Source organism: Montipora capricornis, chromosome 2 (genome assembly GCF_036669925.1).
Source record: "Montipora capricornis isolate CH-2021 chromosome 2, ASM3666992v2, whole genome shotgun sequence".
Classification (NCBI taxonomy): Eukaryota; Metazoa; Cnidaria; class Anthozoa; order Scleractinia; family Acroporidae; genus Montipora; species Montipora capricornis.
Window position 1 is genome coordinate 37,692,410 of NC_090884.1, and position 16,710 is coordinate 37,709,119.

General features: G+C 37.9%; 1 protein-coding gene across 1 annotated transcript in view; it reads right to left on the reverse strand.

Annotated features, from left to right (window-relative positions):
* Positions 1-16,710, reverse strand: part of LOC138037257 (uncharacterized) — a 162,934-nt gene that overhangs the window by 81,922 nt on the left and 64,302 nt on the right. The window contains exons 48-60 of the mRNA XM_068883226.1: positions 12,793-13,134; positions 11,098-11,430; positions 10,790-10,922; positions 9,177-9,352; positions 8,606-8,719; positions 7,903-8,305; positions 5,456-5,874; positions 4,606-4,719; positions 3,752-3,981; positions 2,699-2,883; positions 1,454-1,875; positions 727-864; positions 87-119 (exon numbers count right to left, since the gene is read on the reverse strand). Coding sequence (XP_068739327.1) covers positions 87-119; positions 727-864; positions 1,454-1,875; positions 2,699-2,883; positions 3,752-3,981; positions 4,606-4,719; positions 5,456-5,874; positions 7,903-8,305; positions 8,606-8,719; positions 9,177-9,352; positions 10,790-10,922; positions 11,098-11,430; positions 12,793-13,134 — 3,042 coding nt within the window. The remainder of the gene's footprint in view (positions 1-86; positions 120-726; positions 865-1,453; positions 1,876-2,698; positions 2,884-3,751; positions 3,982-4,605; positions 4,720-5,455; positions 5,875-7,902; positions 8,306-8,605; positions 8,720-9,176; positions 9,353-10,789; positions 10,923-11,097; positions 11,431-12,792; positions 13,135-16,710) is intronic.

Below are 16,710 nucleotides of genomic sequence, written 5' to 3' on the forward strand. Positions count from 1 at the left end.
AGTGAGTAACTTCATTCAGATGCGAAGTGACTACGTAAATCTACCAATGTTTCGTACTGATATTCTTCAACTTATAAACGGCTTACCTGGTATTGGGGGAGGAGGAGTCGGTTGGGTCACTGCAGGTGAAAATAACACAAAGAAAAGAAAAATGAAATTAAGCAGTAGCAACAGAAGGACTCAGACCAACCAAGAAAAGGTGATCATTTAATCATATTACGGTAGCTTTCTGAGTCAACAAGTATACAACTTTGTTCAGTACATTTGAGCCCTAAGAATTAAGTTCCCTGGCTCATAGCAAATAGAGCCCTCATAACTTCCGAGTCCGCATAACAAATAGTCTCGGCGGCGGAGAAAACGAGTCCCGTTTTTACGAGCCAATTTGAAGGTTTTAACGGCGAGTAACACAACTGATCATGACAACATAGAAAATGGCCCCAAGTCATAATCGTTCCACCCGCTTTGGCCCCAATGGCTGTGGATTTTCTGGTGATGTCAAATTGCCATTTTATTTCATAATTAATTCTTGCCGGGCAATACACCTACTTGACACAAATGCGGGAAGTGCATGCAATTTGCAATTAAAGACGTCTTCCATTAGGGACAAGGAAAACGCATGTAAGCTTCTCTTAGATACTTGGAAAAGGCATTTAAGAGGCCCCTCTTGCCTGATTACAATAACGTTATCTTTCATACAATCAAGTGAAGTATAAATTTATGTTTTACCAGCACTGCATGTCCTTTGGTCATTCAGCAGTGATGCACCATTCGGGCATGCGCACTTGAATTCACCATTTGGAGCCAGAAGGCAAAGATGACTGCAGCCACCGTTGTTTATAAGACATGTGTGCACAGTTCCATATTCTAAATCATGGAGAAATGATTGATGCTTTACTTTTCGTGTTGTAAACATTACAAACAAAAGGTAGCATGCTTCTAAGGTTTTAATTTCAGGGCGAATTTCTAAAGAAGAATTGTTGACCAGGGAAACTCAACTGAAGAGTTTGTAGATATCAACATAAGTACGATAAAAAAGAAATGATGGTCTATGTGTTTCAGCCAGCCTCACTTGTATGAATCGATACTAGGCATCACTATACAGAGAAATCAGTAGACTGCATATAGAAGAATATTTTGGCCTTTTTCACTGCCAATAAAATGGTAACCTAAGGGCATGGTTTTAAAAGTGAGAAAGAACTCATGAGATGTCTTGCATCCTTGAGATAAGCCCTTTGAAATAAAAAAAATAAGATAATATGATTGTTGTAAGCTATTAAAAAAAGAAAAGAAAAATAAAAGGCTGGATGGTCGAAAAGAATACTGAATCTATAAAAAAGGGATCAAATATGACAATTCAGTAAACAATGTTTCAATACGGTTGTTTCCGTCCTTAATATTATAATTGTAGACTCAGTTTTCGCGATCTTTCTGCCATTGCATATACTATAATTACCAATTGGTTGTCTTGACTCATGAGCGACCACTGCTCCCGTCAAAAAGACATCAGTGAGATGCCCAAAATTGAACATCAAGAGAGGCCGTGTTTTGTTGATCCACTGAATACTTTGACTGTTCCAGTCAACCCAATAAAGATTATCACCATATAAGGCAAGATCAGCAGGAAAGATGTTCTCGCCGATGAAGTGTATAGTTTCAACGTTAGTTCCATTTAAGTCTGCAGTATCGATGTAATTATCATATGCATCCATCCAGTAAATGCGTTCGGCTTCATAGTCGATGACCACACTCATGGGGGTGAACACATAGTACCAACTATAGCCCAAGGCAAAGAAATTTTCTTCTCGATTTTCGCCAGTTAACTCGGCTCGCTCTATTTTTGGATCTATTAAACCCCAGTCAGTCCAGAACATGTACCTTGAAGTAAGAAACAATGGAGTTAACAACACTGAATACTAAAAAAAGAACAGTAGCATAAATTCTCTTTCTCATTTATCCAAAGTAATGTATGGGAAAACGAACGAATGAATGAATGAATGAATAAAATTAATGATAAATAATGATCAGATGAATTGTACAGATAGGATGCTGGTTAGATGAATATCAATAATGGAATAGACCTAAGGCGACCATTTCGATTTCTGTTTTTTCAAATAGGTATTAAGAGATGCCCAGGGGGAAAATACATATTAACTCGCCCCTTGAGCATCCCATGAGATCTTCCAAAAAAAGGGAATCAAAATGGCCACCATATTTGCAAAAAGAGGTTTACATGCTTCCATTCTGCTTATGCATAATCTATGTATGGGGTGTGCCATGATGGTTTCTTCATTAATGATCGGTTTTCGAAGTAATATTATTGTTAATCTGATGCAGGTATTAACTTTACAGAGTCGGTCTTCACATGACCAATTTATCTTTTGAAAGTGGGGTAATACATTTTAATTAAATTGCCAACTGTAATAAGCGTTGAGGCACTTATTGAAGACCCTGTACTGGAATGGAATCAAATCAAATAAATAATATCAAATCAGTGATTGTATTTTAAGGAGAGAGGAAAACCAGAATACCCGGAGAAAAACACTCGAAGCAGAGCCGACAGCCAACGAACTCAACCCAGATGGGATGGCAAGCCTGGCAACGGAACCTAGGCCACAATGGCCGCTGCGCCATCCCTGAGTCCCTTATCATAAGGCAGTAAATTGGTAGATAATTGGCAATAAAAGATAATATAACTTACCCGGACTTTGGATCCACCGCAATTCCACGTGGGTTGTACATGTTTGTATAAAACAATGTCTTTCTGTAGCTTCCGTCAGCATTCGCCACTTCGAGTCTTTCATAAATGTAATCCGTGAAGTAGATCTTGCGAGTTACCCACTCGTAGGCCAATCCGTCCACTTGGCCAAGGTCATCGACGATTACCTTTGGGAATAAGGATGATTGAATAATTAATAACTTAGGAGCCTTTTTTTGTTTCTAAGAATAAAAGTGTAATAAGTATTTGCATCTTTATGCATTAAATGGAGTCGGAGCGATCTTAATTGATTAATTGATATTGAATTATTAGTCTTAATTTAGTGGAAAACCACAGTGCTTCCCGAAGGTATTACAAGTTCGAAAAGGAATACTGGAATAAGGTTTGATGATTAAGGAAGAACACACCTAGAAGAAGAGACAAGACGTCAGTGACCTTGAAGCTTATTACTCTGAGACAAACGTTGGTCACTTAAGAGATGCTGATTGATTTTTAAAGAGAAGGCAATTAGCCGGTGAGAGGTTTGAGTTAGAAGCTCCTACATCAGGCATGACGCATGAAGCAGCTAGAGCACTCTGATCAGTGGGGTTACCGTTGGCCGTTAGTTTCAAAGTTTGGTGCACAAGGTGCATCTCTCTATATTGACTGTCTGATGCTGGTTTACCTCAGTTCGGTCGTTATCTGTTCTGTCTGCCTTCGAAGTGTGTTCGGAAACAAAGAAAAGGCTTTGATTATTTTCGCGAGTGTTTATTTAACATTTCATCCATGAGCGTGCGTTGGATATGTGATGGTAAATAGCCAACGAGGCGCGTAGCGCCGAGTAGGCTATAACCAATCTCATATCCAACAAGCGCGAATAGAATAATTGTTTATTAAATTCCTTGAACTCCAAAAGTTTGGAAGTACTAAATACCAGCGAAAAAAGCGAGAAAATTGTTAGTATTATTATTATTATTATTATTATTATTGTTATTATATTATTATTATTATTTAACTGGTCACTATTTGATTACCAATACAAATACCCGGCTATACCTCAACTTCACCAGTGTCAAGACTCATCCTGTTAATTGTCCACTGGGCATGGTCACTCCAGAATATTATTCTCTCGCGGAGGTCAATGTCAATGGCTCCAGCATCCACAAGACCTGTCTTCACGGTCTTAACATTGACGTAGGTGTGATTGTAGGTCTTCATGTTAATGCACTTGATGTTGTTTTGGTCAATGAAGTACATACTTGGTTCGTCGGAGCAACCGTATTCATCTAAATAATTGTGAAAGGGAGAATACATTTTTTTTTTCAAAACAGTGATAATGCGTTTTCAAGTACCTAAATTAAAGAGAGAAGACGATAAAACTCCGTGTCATTCAATATTAATTTCGGTATCATTTTTCTGTTTTTTCTCAACAAAGCGGCAAAAGAAATCATATTACCATAAGTAAGAATTCAAGATATGCTTCTATTGTCACGCAATACCCACTGCCCCATGATGTAGGCGTTGAAGAAGACACTTTTGTATGTACTGACTACCTAGGAAGGTCGAGTTTGTAACTTAAAATTCTAAGAAATGTGAATATGAATGAAACATTCAGAGAGGCCATTTGTTGGGTTGCGGAGTTTAAATTTATGAACGGTTATTTTTGTCTAGATCATCAAATTCCCATACCTGGCATAAAAAGTTATTTACGCCACTCAGTAAGGAGATTTATTACTAAGATATTCGGAATGAAAGGGGTAAGATTTTCAGTGAAAACCTCAGCAGTTTTTAGACAAGTCTAACGAAGTCGCTGGACAGTTGACGGTTCAAATTTCGTAATGCAAACTAGCTAAGTTGTAAAGCCCACATAGATACTGTTATTCTTGTTAAAACTCTGTAATGAAGCTCACCGGGCACATGGACGCTCTCAACACAACTGCCATCTTCGTCAGGACATGCGCATCTATAACCTCCTGGCTTTATTAGACACATATGACTACAAATTTCGACGCAAGGATGAGGAGCTGAAATAGAAAAAAAAGTCCTAAATGTTGCTGTACATTACACGTCTTTACAAGAAGTTACCTTTTCCGGCCCAAGATAATGAGGAATGAAAAAGAAGGACATTGGAGAAAGGAAAGAGTGCGTGAGGTATAACAGCCTTTTAAAAATTAACTATAGGTCCCAGAGCCTAAAGATTTAAGGGAAGTTTTTTCGTGGCTTGTTTTTCAAGAGAGGAAAGCGATTTTTTATCCTGTGTTGGAAAGTAAATGTGTTGTAATTAGCAAAGAAAGATGAAAATTTTACCACAGCTGAAACTAGCCTTAATTTTGAGATTTGTTTCTCCTTCCAGAGCAACAACGCCACGGAATGTTTAAGTAACAACAAAGTAGTGAGCTACTACATTTTTAGTGTTCGAGAGCCCTGCAGTTTTTGTCGGAAATTTTTCTTAGATTAAGTGAAACATTCGCAAAATACGTCTGAAAACGTTAACGCCGGTGAGTGAATTTGATGTTTTCATGCAGGTGTCATCTTTCGCTGCATCTTTGCATTGCTCAGTTTAAAAAAAAAACACGATCCTAAGTTAGAAACAAACATACAAATTTGCGTCAGTTTCATTTTAAATAGCTCCTAATCCTATAAAGAAAGGCTGTTTCGCTCTTTGGAACTTGTCCTGAAAGCAACCCGACCAGTTCCACACAAAAGAGGCAAAAGCTGAACCGAAAGTGTTGAGAAAATCAGTAATTCTTTAATACTTACTGCGTGGTTTAGGATCGCCTTTGTTGATTACCATTCCTCTGGGACTGTACATTCCATTAGCTATGATTTCCAAATTGCCATCAAACTCCGTCTTATTGATCCGATACACATTTTCAAAAAAGTATTCATTCCAATAAACAAATTGATCGTCAACCTCAACATCACGGGGAACCCAGAAGAGCCAAAAGCTGTTGAGCATAGTTCGAGGAACACCAAATCCAGGTAAATTGAGGTCAACGTACAGCAAACTTGAAAGCCAGTAACTGACAAAATAAATTTTATTTGTTTCAGCATCCAACGCAAGACCCTGAGCATCGTATTCATACCCCGATTCGGTTCTTAAGTAAACAACCTTCCTTCTAAATTCTCCGTCCATGTGGGTGCTTTCAATAAATCCATGATCCGACCAATATAGAAACCTGAAACCAAAGGATACAACTTTAAAACGTGGTGACCGAAAAAAAAATAAAGTTAGTAGTAGTAGAAGTAGTAGTAGCAGCAGCAGCGGCAGCAGCAGCAGCAGCAGCAGCAGCAGCAGCAGCAGCAGTAGTAGTAGTAGTAGTAGTAGTAGTAGTAGTAGTAGTAGTAGTAGTAGTAGTAGTAGTAGTAGTAGTAGTCGTAGTATTAAAGTATTAAAGTATTAAATAAACACGTGATTTTCCGGCATAGGTCGGTCCGTATGCGAAAACTCTGCAAGAGGTCTCGAGTATGGCCCGAGACCGCATACTTGTGATCTCTGGCACAGCTTTTCCCATTACGGACCGACCTAGGCAGTCAAATGGGTATCGTGTTAATTTTTTTCTACGGGATTGCTGTGAAAGGGTTTAATAAATGCCCTTTAAATGACAGAAATTGATGTTAACGAGAAAGGAGGGCACCACTTGAATATTTACCTTTTACGTTGTTTACGACACTCTTACACTGTTAAAGGAAGCTTAATAATAATGACACTAATAATGATAATATTAATGAAAGACCATACAGCAGAAATGAAACAAGTTAAGTTTTGAGATCATCGCTTAAGCAGTAACGAAAGGAAAGCATGAAACTTTAATGTCGATAATAATGCCAACGATAATCATAATTATCATAATCGTAATTACATTACATGAAATTAAGGGTAGAAGAAGAGGGGAAAACCGGCCGGGAGTAACTGGAGAAAAACCTGTCCAAACAGAGCAGAGAACCAAAAAACTCAACCCACACCCGAGGAATGCGAGTGACCTCACAACAGCACGACCCCTCGAGCATGTAGTGCATAAACGCTAATCAAATGTTAAATCAAATATTAAAGATTAAATATAGGATTTTACTTTAGTTTACTTCACAGCGTCAACATACCCTGCTCCACAATGTGTATATGGAGTTTAATTCCCCGGCTCAGTAATATATGTGAGCTCAGTTTGTTGGTTCTCTATCACTCGGCATCCGTTTTTTTTTCCTCTCCATAATAAACCGACACATTTGCTGCACGCAATTTGTTCTAATTTGATTTCCTTTGTTACTGTGTATATGTTGCGGTTTAGTTTTGTTTTTGTTTTAAAAAAAAATCATCTGTCTAAAAAAAGTGATTTTTCTTTTTTGGGGGCATGTAGTTAAATCTGGAATGCAGTGTCTGAAACTTGCGGACTGCATACTAACCCTAACTTGCAGTAAAAGCAAACCGTTTTCAAATGGGTGCTTAGACTTAAATACGGCTTCTCCGCACTATTTGAAATGGGTACTTTATATAGACTATTTATCAGTGCTCTTTGCAGGCAGAATGAAGTCGTCAAACACCTTCTGAAATGCTACCGTTTTAAATAAGTGCGTAAACCTAATTGAGAGCTTAACCCTAATCATTAAGCTGAGCATTTAACCCCAAAAAACAAATAATATATAGATTTAGCCAAGCTTAAAAGCAAATCCCCCGTTTCTAAACTCAGAAAACAATATAGGGTACATGGAAATAATTATGCTTCTGCGTAAAGTACAAAATTAATCGTTATTACTGCATACTGCATATTGAAATTCTCGCATGGATAGATTTCCCAAAAAATCTTAACCATGGTGCTCCGCTGGCGCTCTTCGCGCGACTGAACTTCGCTATTGATGTTCACATGCAATAAATAAATATTATTGTATTTGATGGCATCGGAGACAACAATCCATCATAATAATCTTAAAATGATTTCTCTAGTTTTTTTTATACATACTCCATAAAATTAATTACAGAAAGATTTCCTAATATCTTAAAATGGGCAGTGTTCGAAAAAAACAACACCAGTTATTAATTTATTACAAAAATTAAACTGGTTTGAAAAAAAAAAGAACTTTTCGAAACAAAAAACAAAATTAAACCACAACATATACCATGTGTACAGCACTTGCTACAAATGGCTCGAGAGCTTACCAAAACGTTTACCATTTAGTCATAAGCCGAAAAAATCATTATCTGTTTTTCTTACCCTCGTTTTGTATCCAAGGCGATGTCGGAAGGGTAATGGACCAAATTTTGAACCAACACCTTGGAATATTTGCCATTAAGGTTCGAAACCTCGATTGTCAGAGTACCTGCATTTATCCAATAAACATTTCCCGCCACGAGATCGAGGGCCAGGCCAGAAGGAGAAGAAACCCCAGAACGAATGACCGTTTGATTCTTCCCATAAATAGAACTACGCTGAACTTCACCGCGATAAGTATCTGTCCAGTATATGTAATGATTGTATGGATCAAAATCTATTCCATTTGGATATGTTAAGTTCTCTAACAGCAAGTCGTTGATCGAGATGTCATCGGTGGTTAACGGAGAATAGCTGATTTGTTGGTAATAAGAGTCGGCAACGAATACGGCATCACTCAAAGTACCTAGAAGCAATGACAATAGTGAATGATGATATGAAGGCTTTCTTGGAAAAACCTACTGAGATATCGATCTCTTTCCGATGAATGCGTGAAGTAAGAATTCATTGGGAATAAAAATAGTGAAATCTCGTTTAAGTGTCGTTCACTTTTTTATGATCCCTTGGTGATTGGAATATAATTTTGCTGTTTAAGTGGGGTAGGACAAGTCAGGTAATAACACAACAAGAGCCCGGAGTCAATCGTTCTTCTAAAAACGCATTCAAAGTGGCTTCGAACGTAAAGTTCGGTACGCGAAAAACCTACACGTTGTTCCATCTGGTCCGATCTTCATTCCAATTCGGCATATGCAACTTCTGCCATTTGGCTTCAAGACACATATTTGAGAGCATCCTCCATTGTTGTAACATGCCGATAGTTCTGCAAAACAAATAATTAACAAAGAGGCAAATAGGTCAAGATGATTCATATACTAATAAATTCTCAGTTAAACAAAACTTCTATCGAATATAAATATCCTTGTGCTGAAAACTTCATATGTTTGTTGCCCTTTTTGTATGCAAAGTTACTTCCATGTTACATGAAGTGTAAAGGAAAAGGAAGAGTCACCTTCGTTTTTCTCGGGTATCTGTAGTAACTCAAGTCAAAGGGAATTACCGACAATTTCAATTACAATACTTCGTTCTTTTATTCAAGACCAGCCGCGGAAATGACTTACGATCGCAAAAGTGAACCAATCAACATTTTTTTGTCATTTCTTTCCTTTCTAAACATGTTCTTAATTACTAAGGACACCAACGGTCTTTCCAACATAACAAACTAGACGATCCGAAAAAAATTAGAGGTTCAAGTCGACTAAAAGCGTGCAAAGAGTTACCTGTTCCTTGAGACGTATTAGAGTTAAACGCGTATATACCAGATGGATCCCAAAACCCATCAATCATCATTTCCGGCATACTCCCACCAGTGACCTTGGCCATAAATATAGTTCCTGAGAACTGTCCGTCTCCATCAGCGGTCCAGAAAAGAGTGTGGTTGTACACTGTTAGGAATCTAGGATGATGAGTACCAGAGGAGAATGTGCGAACCTCGAGAGTCTCCAGTTCAATGTGCCGTATGAGATTATTGTACTGATCAGAAAAAAACAATCGTTTCGCCGGTTTATATAAAGCCACGTCAACCAAGGTAGGTGCAGTCTTTGGGAAATTAGCGAGAACGATAAGGTTTTTACCATCCATATCTGCTTTATAGATTTTTACATCGGCACTAACCGATGAAAAGTACATGACCCTAAAAAGATCGAAAAAATGTATTAATGAATACCCACAGATATTAAATTAAGCAAGTATATTTTAATTAAACCGCAAAGCCAGTCTTTGGAAAATTCAGAAACCGGTATTTGCTATATTTACACGAGCCATAAAATGAATTAGTAAAAACAGGGGCCTTAGTCATTTCTTAAGTTAGTTAGGTACTTACTTCATAACAAGGCAACTGAATAAAACAACAGAAATAACTGAACCGTTTTTAATTTAAGAGAGCCGACAGTACAATGCAACCATCGATCTAAATTGGAGAATAATGACCAACCTGCTAACGTTGTGATATGATAACGTTGTCCATTCTAACTGGACGAGAACGCAAGCATTTCAAACAAGTCTTTAAAGGGGCTAGGTCACGCTATTTTAGGTAATTTTGTTTAATTTTGTTAATTATGAGCTCTAAACGTCAAATTGGCAGAGCAAGAGTCTTTCATTTGCAAAATCACGGCCACATAACAACTGAGAATGATTTTCTAGCTTTGCAAATGATATTTTGATATAGACGGATATAAATTAGGTGGGCCGACGTTTTTCAAATTTACCCAAATTGAATCCATTTCAGTCCTCTCCAGTTTTGTCCATCCATGTCCCTTCTTGGCTTCCCTGTGTTTTGTTAGAATTCTCCTATAGTTTTGAACAGTTATTTTGACATTTTAGTTAATTCTATGACCATTCGATCAGTGCTGAAATTGCCTAAAATTGGATGACCTAGCCCCTTTAATAATATCGCGCATTGAAAGCAGGTTAATGTTTCAATTTAGATTATTTGATTTCAAAGTTCGCAAAATCAAGGCTCCAAGAAATTGATCAAATACAAATTTAAAGCAAAAACCCAGTTTTGAAATACAGGGGATAATTCTACATTTACTTGCATAGAGATTCCATGACGCTAAAAGCTTACCCTGACAAGCTATCCAAAGCAATTCCTTGCGGAGAATCGACGTCGATTAAGTCTGCTAGAACAGACTCGTCAATGGCAATAACTCGAATTTTGTTTCCGCCTTCTTCAGCAACGTAGATGTTTCGTGCAACGATGTCAATATCAAGACCCATTGGCTGTCTCATCGGCCTTGGTAGCACATACTGAGGAAGGCTATCGTTTAGGAGGGACTTTCGAATGTTTCCATTTGTATCGGCCCAGTACATCAATTTTTCAAATGGATCATACGATACCCCGACTGGAGAATAAAATACGTCAAGTGGTAGCATCGGTGGAGTTGCATGCTGCTGTAAAGGCAATGACATCACATAGCACACTTGGCGACCTTCCTCACAAGCAAGTAAGAAATCATTGGAAACAGCTGCAAAAGATCATTCTCATTAGTAAATGGAGGTGATGCAGATAACATTTTAAGGGAGAGACATTCTCTCCGTCAATTGCCCCCCTTTACTTCTTTAGCTGTGAAACTATAACGATAAGTGTGGAATAGATCACCATATATTATAATAAATCTAAACATCATCATTAAAACTTACCGAGGTTTTCAGCAGTTATATTTGTGCAAACGACAGATGCGTCTTCATAGTGGATACAGTTGTGATCATTCCATCCATTATGAGGACAATCCACAATGGAGCTTTCATTTCCAAGACAATGGACGTTATCCAACCATATATGTCCATTTCCAACGCCAAACAAGCTGTATTTCGGGGAAAGATGAGCTCTTCTATGACCAAGTTGACGACAAACGACTTGTGCGTCATTAAGATCCCAGTAATCATCGCAGACAGTTCCCCAGTATCCATCGTGAAATATCTCTAGTCTTCCTTCTCCGGGTCTATAGCCATCAGCTAGCCTCACAATTTGACCTAAAACAGAATTTAAGATGTCAGTGAGCTGTTTTGCGTCATCGTAGTTTCACGTAAGGAGGAAGAAAAAATGATCGTAAATGGTCGGACTATTTTAGTCTCGAAGCAGGACGAATACTTTCAGGCGCAACAGGCACCTAGAGTATCTTCCATTAGAAATTTCGATTGTAAAGAGTAAATTTTGAATGGAAGGACTAGAAAACTAGCAGTTTTGAGGACCAAAATGTGCAGGAAATCAAACAAGTCTGTTATCATTAAGTAAGAAAGGAAAGTAATAAAATAAAAAAGAAACTAGAACTAGTTACATAAGGCTCTGCCAATAGTATGGTAAGCATTTCAACAGAAATTGCTTTGATTCGCGAGTTACGATCAGTAATCGAAACGACGGCCCGCTTAATAACAATTTGCATATTCGTGAAAGAAAATAATAAACTTTTGGATACCGAATTAAAGAAACTTTGTAGAACGCGTTTGATTCTTTAACAACAAATGAATGAAGGGGGTAGTTTCTAAAGAAACTGTGGTGCTGCGTCGGTGGGGAAGTAGTATATAAAAATTTGGTTTTATCAACTGAGTTGATAAGGTAAATTGGCCACCGTACTGAGATTCTAAAAGCTGACGTTTCGAGGAATCGAGGAATTGTGGGTTACGTGTAGTTTTTATAGTAGAGTAGGAGCTACGCTATTGGTGGTAACATGGCAACGTGAAAAATAGGAATATATTAGTTAAATGAAAAGCGTTCGTTAATACCGTGAGGATTAAGGGTGCCGATTTGGAAGATGAATTTTTGTTCTAGATTCTTGCGGCTTTCCGTCGTACCTTGATGTAGGGAAAGGCCGCAGATAGCCATGTGTTTTTTGGAGTGGTTAGGGAGATTAAAATCTAGTGTTAACAATCTAGTGTTAACAATCGGGACCTAAGCAATCTGTTAAGATCACCGATCGTTTCACATGTACCTCCGCAAATGTCATTTATTGCATAACCTGTACGTTATGCAATAAATTATACATTGGCGAGACAGGTAGACGACTAGGTGACCGATTCCGCGAACACCTTCGCGATGTTGAGAAGAATGACAAAGATGCATCTAAGCCAGTCGCTCGTTGATAAAACCAAATTTTTGATTCTTTAACATACGGCTTGCAAGAATTAACAGAAGCAAGGTGCCCCCCCCCCCCCCCTCTCCCGAATTGCGCATTTAAGGTAAGAAGTAAGAGTTTGAAGCGAACGCCATTCCATTTTAGGGAGGGGTGCACAGCTTGGAGAGATCCCTCTCTCGAACCATCTTGGATCGGTGGTCAAGATTTCAGTGTCCTCTAAAGAGATATTATTTTGGAGCTAGTGCGCATGCATATGTTCTACCTGGAGCTGCTGGTGGAGTATACTTGCAGACCACTCCGACGTCCTCCCCGTGATAGCAATTATGACTTCCCCATCCGCCATGACGACATTCGGCGATACTCTCTTCATCTCCCGCGCAGTGAACATCATCCAACCAGATTTGCGCGGGTGTTGACCAGTCAACATACCACGAGCAACAGTGAGTGCTCCAAGCTCCTTCGGAATAACCCAGCATGCGACAAATAACATCTGCCTCTTCTATTCCCCAGTAATCATCGCATATCGTTCCCCAGGTGCCATTCAAGTACAATTCAACTCGTCCTTGGTTCGATGTTGGGCCATCTCTCAAACGAACTCTAAGCTCTGAAACAGTTTAAGTGACGAAAGGGCGATTAAAATGAACATCCCTTAAGTAATCTTAGAGAGGTGACGCTATGGCTTATATAAAATACCATTGTTTACTCATTACTTAGGTTTTTGTCACTCTCTCAGTAGTTCTTTCTATGAAAAATGTACATGAGGAAACCAATAATCGTGTAAATTGTTGTACTAAACACATCTAAATTGAATGGTCATCACTATCATTATTGTATTTTAATTTTCTCCTTTGCAGAGTTTTTTTACGGCAGTGGAGGTATTTCTTAGGCTTTGGTACTTACATTCATATTGGACATACTGCAGCAAGGTGTTCTTCATTGTTATATACGTAGAATATTTTTAGCAATTTCATTGTTCTACGACACAATCCATTTTGACATTTTTTGATTAGATAGTCAGTTTTTTTTGTTCTTTGCTAGTTCAATAAGGCCTTTCTCTAGATTTACGCGATATCCTCCTAGGAAGTCAAGTGCAATGTTGATCTGAGTTACTCTATAGTTCTTGTATAAGTTCTTAATTCCTCTACGAAAGTTGATGTATTATTATTAATCACTTAATAATAATAACAGTAAGCAAGAATCATAATAACAATAATAGTAATAGCAATAAAAATAATAATTTTAGATAACTAATAATAATAATGTTTAATTCAATATGTCATATTTACAAAATTGTCAAAAAAAGAATAATAATAATAAAATAAAAAAAAGAGTTATGGAAGCTATAAATGAAATTGCACAATTTATTCTGTTTGTTTTCCTCTCTTTCCTTCCTTCTTCTACCTATAAAAGTAAATCTCATTTTAAAAACTTCACTAATTAAAAAATAATAATCTTTCGATATCAAAGTCCATCTCTCTTTGGTTGACTCCCTTAAGCATAGGAGGGACGTTCTCAGTATGGCAAATGAGATTCTAGTTCTTATCCATGACTACGTTGTCGAGTAGTCCTCGCCTTTCTTGCCGGACGGGATTTCCGCTAGTCGCTTTGCGATAGACGTGCGCTCCGCTTATAGAAGAAAATCCCACTCTCGAAAAAAACATTTTAAGTGATGATTTAGCAGTAGCAATCTCTTTTAGAATGACGAGTCATGCAGCCGCAAAAGGAAAGTCCGGAAAAGAAATTCATGCTTCCCTCCCTCCCCCACCCCCTCCGGCGCAAAAAAATGTAATATTTGCAGCAAGAATACAGTAATTTAGTGCCTGCCCATTATGCGACCTAACGTGGCAACCGTGCTACGGTTTAATTTAACAAGATCTGTTCTCGTATTTTTCATACTACTAAATTTGAAAGTGATTCCAGAAGGAGGCAGATTTGTTGCAAGAGGGTAAGAGATGGTCTAATGTTTGCTTCTCGCTTTTGCAAAGGGTGCAGCGATCGCTGCTTTTTATGCCATGTTCGGTATAAGCTCGCTTGAGATAAGATACTTTATTTTATCACTTCAGTAGATCTCTATTTACGAAATATACTTACAAAATTATTATTAACATGTAATAAAAATAAAAATAAAAATAAATGTATTATTAAGAATACTAAAATAAAATAAAATACGGAAAACAGAGAACAACAAAATCAATTATTAATTAACAATTATTCGCCGAGGGCGAAGTGATTATCGGTGAATATTCACCGAGACGAAGTCGAGGTGAATATTCACCGATAATCACTGAACCTGAGGCGAATAATTGTTTGAGTATAAATACACAGGTGATTATTTCAAAAAAGAGAGAGAGAAAAAAAAAAGCATTTCAACGCGAAAATTATCTTCACTTACAGTGGCAAAACGACTACTGGCAGCCATTTTGTCCGTCGAGGTGATTATCGGCTGATAATCTGAGATAGCGAGCCAATGAGAGCGCGCGATTTTGTATGATCACCTGTGTATTTATACTAAAAGAAGATATTTTGCCGCATGGCAACATCGTAATTGGCCAGTAAATGATTGACATGCTCACTTGTATCGCTTATTCTATTAAATATTTCGTCCGACAATTTCCAGAAATCCATTAGGCGAATCAGGTTTAGATAACTTAAAGAGGTCAAGACCAGCCTTTAAGGCATTGATACTCGTTGAATTTCGCACGCGTAGGGGCAGCTAGTTTCAATCTTTAACAACTCTATTGCTAAAGAAGTCATGCGCTGATTTTAATGGATGATGAGAAGTAACATTAAGATTACGAGTTCGATAAGCTGTACTCGTCCCAAACATATTGTGACCATTTTCCACAAACCGTTGATTATTTTAAAAGTCTCTACTCATTCGACGTTCCAGTAAAGTCGTTATTCTGAGATGCTGCAACCTTTGACGATGAGGGAGTAGGTCCATGCCCTCAATTATCGTCATAAACTGTCTTTTGCAGCTTCAAATTCCATTATAATACCCCCAGTTTCCATGTCTCGAGGCTGGGGCTCACAAAAGTTCAAATACTTTACTTTTGGGGCTCACAAAAGTTCAAATACTTTACACAAAATGTAAGTAAGAGAAATAGGTCAATAATTGCATGCATCATTGGGTTGACCTTCTTATGTAAGGCAGTAACTATTGCGCGCTTCCATGGGTTGGGGATGTAGCATGTGCTTGCGGCAGCTTGAAAGCTAAGAGGACTGTAACGGCGTTGACAAAATGTTGCATTTTCAGCTAGAGTTTTTATTATCACAGGATGTAGACTATCGGGTCCAGCCGCTTTATGGATGTTCGAGTTCAGCTGTTGTACGACTTTCTCCTTTCCTGCAGTGAATTCATTTATTTGTTCCGCCATATTTTCGAGAACACAGTTTTCATTAAGAGCTTCCTCTCTGGTAGAAGCGGACGCAAACGACTCCACTAGTAAATCAGCAGTCTCCTTAGGGCAAGTAGTAGTTTGAGTGGGTAATATGTTTTGTAAAATTTTATACTCAAAGATCCGAAGCTTTACTTCTTTGGTGATTTTAAACGGTAAACTGTAGACTTTAAGAAGAGCACTTTTAGAAAAGCCATGTAACAAATCTTATTTTCAGCTGTCGGCGGCTCATATAGTTTCTTTAGAATTGTGTCATAAATAGCTCTTGTGGACAATGTTACGTGAGGAGCATCTACAAGGGTGAAGCTATTTTGATCTCTATTTTCCAGAGGGGTGGAATAGCATCGATTAGACCACAGTATGTAGTAAAGGACGTACTCATCTTAAACTTTGCATTAAATTCCGAAAAAATAAGGCCATTTGTATGTGCGTTCGGCATATCACTTACGCAAATGATATTGCTAGTGTACCAGTCTTTGTAGAAAACAGGTTTTTTTGTCCATCAAAATCTTACAGTTGTTCCACAAGATTTTGGAATTATAAACAAGGGTATCACTCTTAGACAAGTACTTGAACTCTTCCCAGTAGGTTAGGATTGTTTTGTAAAAAGGGGGTAGTTTATCTACGTTAAGAAGGTTACTGTTGTAATTGCAAGTTAGTAAGAAGGCGAGGTTGCTGTTTTGGCTGACCCAATGGTCCGCGATTACTTTCCAGGAGGGAAACATTTTTTCCTTAACTCTATAAACCCACGAAAATTTTAATGTTTTCTCCATAATAGAAAA